The sequence below is a fragment of the Varanus komodoensis genome, unplaced genomic scaffold (genome assembly GCF_004798865.1).
Source record: "Varanus komodoensis strain SLA01 unplaced genomic scaffold, ASM479886v1 scaffold2, whole genome shotgun sequence".
NCBI lineage: Eukaryota > Metazoa > Chordata > Lepidosauria > Squamata > Varanidae > Varanus > Varanus komodoensis.
In genome coordinates this window covers 28,337,855-28,343,950 of record NW_025335568.1, presented here as the reverse complement: position 1 = coordinate 28,343,950, position 6,096 = coordinate 28,337,855, and the positions used below count along the sequence as shown (strand labels likewise).

General features: G+C 36.3%; 1 protein-coding gene across 7 annotated transcripts in view; it reads right to left on the bottom strand.

The window, feature by feature from the left end:
* The window catches only part of KIAA1109 (KIAA1109 ortholog), a 109,488-nt gene that overhangs the window by 46,848 nt on the left and 56,544 nt on the right, over window positions 1–6,096 (bottom strand). For all 7 annotated transcript variants that reach the window (XM_044429283.1, XM_044429288.1, XM_044429286.1 and 4 more), the window contains 6 exons: window positions 5,870–6,013; window positions 5,212–5,339; window positions 4,055–4,257; window positions 2,989–3,186; window positions 2,692–2,903; window positions 2,188–2,339 (listed from right to left, as the gene is read on the bottom strand). In XM_044429283.1, the coding sequence (XP_044285218.1) occupies window positions 2,188–2,339; window positions 2,692–2,903; window positions 2,989–3,186; window positions 4,055–4,257; window positions 5,212–5,339; window positions 5,870–6,013 (1,037 nt within the window). The remainder of the gene's footprint in view (window positions 1–2,187; window positions 2,340–2,691; window positions 2,904–2,988; window positions 3,187–4,054; window positions 4,258–5,211; window positions 5,340–5,869; window positions 6,014–6,096) is intronic.

Genomic DNA, 6,096 nt, shown 5'->3' with positions numbered 1-6,096 from the left:
TAATAATAATAATAATAATAATAATAATAATAATAATAATTTTGAACCAATTGAAGTATCCGGACCGTCTTCAAGGGTAGCCCCACGTAGAGCACGTTACAGAAGTCAAAGCGGCAGAGAGGGCCTTGCTCTGGGAACCCTCTTTGAAGGAAGTACAGAGGGTGTCTACCTGGAGAAGGGGCTTCTCTGCAGTGGCGCCCAGACTATAGAATGCGCTCCCCAGAGAGGTCTGCCTGGTGCCAATGTTATACTCCTTCCGGTACCAGATAACGACCTTTTTATTTAACCATCATTTTAATAATAAGGGTTTTAGATGTTTTAAGATTTTTTTCCTTCCCCACAGTCACATATTTTATACTTTTCCTCCCTTTTCTTTTTTTTCCCTTTTCTTTTAGTTTATGATGTGCCGTTTTATATTGTTTTCATAATTGTGGTTTTATTATTGTATTATTGCACTTTCATATTGTTTAAGCCATCCTGAGCACTTGTCGGAAGGATGGGATATAAATGATTGTAATATGGTAATTTATGGTAATTTATTATGGTAATTTATTATGTACTATTGTATTTCAATGTATTTTATCATGTTGTAAGCCGCCCCGAGGTTTTGGCAAGGGGCAGCATAGAAATGTTATAATAATAATAATATAAAATATAATAAAAATCATTTATTTATTTAAGTATATTGTACTTATGAGTATTCTATGGATTGCATCTATTATTTTTAATATTTGTAAAGTGCCTAGAGAGCCCACAGGCTATAGAGCAGTATCTAATTGTAATAAAGAAAGAAAGAAAAAAGGATTTCAGAAATATAATTTCTTCTTCAAGAGCCTCTAAAAAAAGCCCTTGATCCACTTAAAACATTTTAAAATGTGATTTCTGCCCATGATTTTGTATATTCAGGATTCTATTACTTTTTTTTAAGTTTCATAAACTTAAAATACAGGTTCATTCATTACTTTCAATGTGAAATCCATGCATACTAGTAATCCAGTGGCAATTATAGATAAGATTTTGGAGAATTGGCTTGAGAACAATTCTCTACCCATCTGATATTGTCTCAGAAAGAAATGTTGTCATGAAAAAAAATTTCATGTTGAAAAACTGATTCTATTGGCAAACTAAATGGGTGGTAATGTGCTATGGTCTCAATGGCGGCGAACTCATGTATAAATAATTTGGAGACAAAGTATGTTTTTATGAGGCAATTTCTTAGTCATCTGAAATTGAACGTGTATTGATCACAATGTTATTATTTGGAGATGATAAATATACATGTTACATTGTATCTAATGTCTGACTTCATTCCCATTCATTTCAATGGGTCTTCTTAAAGTAGGGTTGACAATTGGATACAATCCTTTGTGCACTTAGAGCCCATGGAAAAAAGGAAGTATATTTCTGCAACAAGTGCAATAAATATTTGAGAATTGCTTCTGTCTGTCTGTCTGTCTGTCTTTCTTTCTACAATGGACAGAGCCATGCAAGAATTAAAGGAAATGAAACAAGGCAATGCTTGTAAACAATGCAGAATTTCCATAATAATGTACTGGAGTAATTGTTAAGTAGAAATCTGTTATAACAAAAAATTGTCGATGTGTCAGACTCTGTGTCTAGTACTTTGAAATGTTTTCAGCCCAAACAAACAATGCATACATATTCCATAAGTCATGAAACATTGATCATATACCTCCCAAAGAAATGTAACTATTAGAACTTCATTAAAGACTTCAGAGGAAACTAAATTTCTTAAAGAATATCATTATTCCAATCTAAAATGTGTGTATGCTGTTATTGCTCTTTTTCAGCAAAACAAAGGAAGCATCTAAATTCAGTCTCATACATTACATAACATATAGTTAAAAAGCAAGCCTTTCTATGTTTAGATAGAAAAGAAGTCCTTCAAGTATGGTTAGCTGGGAAAAGCTGGGAGTTGCAGAATTTTCTCCTGTCTCAGTATGCACAGCATTCAGCCCTTAAGCAGAAATACAAAGTGCAGATTTCAACCAAATATTTACTATTTTGTGATCATCCTCTAAAAACCAAAGTATATAAATGAAGCCCATGGCAACACTGCATCATATTTGAATATGCATCTTCATATTCTTTGTACAATACCACAGTACACAGTTTAACCTTCTAAGACACTACAGCATGGAGCCCAGACACAATGAAGTAAAATACCTTGAAAATGTATGGGCAGGCGAACGCACATTTGTAGGAGCAGCAAAACTGAACCAAATTTCTTTGATTGTCAGTTTCATGCTACAGGAATCAGGTGGGGGAGGCCTTAAAGGATGCTCTTTTTTAAGGTCATCAGATTCAACCCCTTCATCCTATACAAAAGAATAAAGGGAAGAAAGGAAGGCACAAGGTAAGTCCATATGTTATGCTGCAAGAGTAGCCCATCTACTGAAAAATTAAGGGTGGAAGGAGTGCAGATTACCTCTGCTGCTCCTCTTGCACTGTACTGGATGATCAAAAGCCCCTGAATTCACCCTAAACAAACACCCTAAACCTTTAACAAAAGGTGCAAGAATTTATGGATTATATATTTTCCCAGAAGAGTGCTCACACTCTGGAAAAGCTAATTTAAAAGACAGAAAAAGGTAATTTAAAACTATCTTGTTAGTACCAGAAATTGCAGCTAAAAAGCTTCTCTTTAGAACATTACAAAAATTGTCATACCTGCTCATCTGAAACTGAATTTGGATGAGTATCCGAAGCAGCACTTATTTGATCACATGGGAGATTTTCCTCAGATACATCAGTATTATAACCACTACCAGTTGGAGAATCTGAAGAATTGTTGGATGCAAGTAACCCACCCCTATCTGTGGTGGTAGATTTACCAATGTTCCCAAATGCGTTGTATAAAACTGCACCTGATTGTCTACCACCTGCAAGTACAAGAAAGCAGAGATAAATTTGCTTAGTTTACTGTGCAAGTTCAAAAAGAAAATGCTGAATGGACTTGTTAGTTACCTTTTATTGTCAGATTTTCTATTCCACATTCAAACATTATCCAGCCCCATTTTTCTTGACTGGGACCTATCCGTGTTACATCTGGAACTACCTGATGGTCAGCTTCATCTACAAAAGTAAAGTCATCCAACTCTTCCAAAGTAAAAAGTACTTTTGATTTTTCAAAAGGAATGGCTGTTATTGCACTGGTCCCAATATCTGCAAGGAAAAAAATATTGCAAGGAAAAAGGCTGCAATTTTTAGGTTTTTGGAAGGAAGGCAGGTAGGCAGGCAGGCAGGCAGGCTAAACTTCTTTCTAATAATTAAGATTTGTTGCAATAGGTAGATTAGGCAGGAAATACTAAATCAGGCACCCAGGATTTCAAATTGCTGTTATCAACTGTAGCATTATTTACAGTTAAGGGGCACAGATCCCATTATCTGGGTCTAATTTCAAGCCAGTTTCATACAACCTGATTTTATTAGTCCTCATTCCTTGCATGATAACTTTCATATTTACAAGCAAATAGATCTACACATACAGTCTCACTATCTTCCATCCATCTTTCCCTTTTCCACCACTAAAAATTTCAGCAGTTTAGGTCTTTATGCAGATTAAATAAACCTAGGAACCCAGCCCCTCTTCCTGAATTGTAAAAAAGAATTAGAAAGGACAGCCCTGTAGGATGCTATTATGGGGTGATTGCAAGCTGTCCAGAATCATAAAACATCCCATGAGTTCTGCATGATTTATCAACTACCCTTGCCAGGTTTGCAAGCTACTTCATACTCAAATATTACTAAAGGCAGCCTCACCTCTTCAACAAATAGGTAGCAGAAAATGCTGGAAAATTAACTCATTGTGGCTTCTTGTTATGCAAAAACTAGGTCTCAGTCTCATGACAGTGAGAAATTATGATGAGATTTTCTTCAGAAAAATGTTGAACACACTTTCACATCAGAAATCATTAGATTATTAAAATCAGCCCAGGCACCTTTCTCTTTTGAGTTCTTAACATACTAGATAATCTAGTGCTAATAAAGGTTTGTAGTGAAGCTTTCAAGCTGGAATAACAAGCAAGCTTACCTGTTGTATCAAGGCCTCTGAGCTGCCCATGAATACGGTGAATATTAAGCTTAGCTGCAATTTCTTTTCCTTTCTCTGCTCCAGCATTTGATCGCAAGGAGCCAGAAGACTGGGGCTGCATTTTATTGCTGTGGACATACTTGTCAAAAGTTACAGAACTTCTTCTAGTCTCTGAACTGTTTGGATTCTCTTCAACCACACCCCTTTCAAACAAAGAGGAGACATGAAGCAAAATATAATTATTCTGTCAGCCACTAAAAAAAATCAGCATAATTTTGCTCACTAAATAAAAGTAAACAAGCAAAAGAAAATTTCAGTGTTCAAGCAAGGGAAGCAGGCAGTTATCCTTAATGTGCACAACTCAAGGAAATTGTTAGCATAACATGTATTGTACACATCAGAAATTGGTCTCATATCATCCAGAATGAACGCCTGATGTAGAGAGAGGTCCCATCCCCGGCACAATACAGTCTGCTCAGATGGATCTGTCCAATTCTGAGGAGGAGGTAGAGGAACAGTGTGGGGGCAGAGGACTTGGCTGTTTCAAGGTTACCTAGTGAAATTTATCAGGCAGAGTATAAGAACCAGCCCGCCTTGGAAAAGAGGAAGACCTTTCAGGGCTGGAATGGGAGGATATACAGGGAGAGCTCCTTGACCCAGTCAAGAGATGACAGATGAAGCAAGCAACTCACAAGCAGTGGGGTCCACCTTGAAGGTGGATTCAGAAGATTTACTGAAAAGGAGGGAAGGAGAGGGAGTTTCCATTTAGATCCAATAAACAGGTGCCTCTCCTACATCACAAGGGGAGTATTACTCTGATTTATACAGTTACAAATTTAATAAAAAGAGCTGTGCTTCCAAGGCTTGTTTGGGTCTGCTGGAGATGGAAAGAGGGAAGTGACCTGCTCACAACACCTTTGAGGTAATATCATGTCAGGCATTGGGGCAAAATGGCAAAGCCTTTCATATATATCAGTAAATTTTCCCCTTTAAAAACACAGAATCCTTTGAATCTATTATTTTCTTCTACCATCTCAGTATAAGCCTTAATTCCTTAATCAGAAAGTTCATATTAAAAATGGCATCATGAGATTTCTGCTAAGTTCTGCTGTTAAATACAAAGTAAAACTATGAGTATTCAAAAGATACTGCCTTACCTGTTCATACGAACCTGTGTAGCAATCCTATCAAAGCACAAAGCTACTAAAGAAACATGAGTTACACTTTTGCCTGTGGATGTGCCTGCTGACTCTTCTACTGAGGCTTGTAGTAAACACAGATTTACCTAGGAAAAGTGATCCCAAAGAATAATGAAAACCTTTACAGTGTTCTTTAACAAAGATTTCTATCCCATTACAAAGAATACCTAAATGTAACAATCAGCTGAATGTCATTTCCCTTAAACACTGCCACTCTAGCAACGCTAACTTTATAGAATGTGCCACTGAAGCATGACTGAAATGATTACCGAAAAAGGATAAAATCCTAAATATTGGTGTTATCATAAGCCATAGCTTGCCATATAAAAAGACTATTATGCCTAGTTAAGGCTATCCAAATATTTAGCTTAAATTTCCCAGAAGAACTAATGCTGTGGATCATGGGAACTGTAGGCAAAAGCACATAGAAGGCCATGAGCAGGCTACCCATGCCATAACCAGTTAGATTCTGGTCATTTTAAACACAGTTTATGCCTTGGTCTAATTCTTGCTATCCCACTCCACCCCATTTCATGATGTATGCACAAGAAAGATATAAAGTTAAGTTACTACATGAAATTTTCAATATTTTGAGATAATTCAGTTGGTTTATTACCTTTGGTAATGTAACATTGGCTTGAAGACCTTTAATAGTCACATTATCTTGCTTGAGAGAAAGATGTGTCTGTGTTTTTGCTTGAGTTGTTCCTGTAGCAGGAGTCTCTATTTTTGTTCCTCTAACATCTTGCTTGGAAGATAGCTAAAGCGAGACAGAAAGAACAGTGTTTGTTAATTTAAAAGGTGTATCTAAATATTATATACTTTATTCAAAAATGCTTTTCT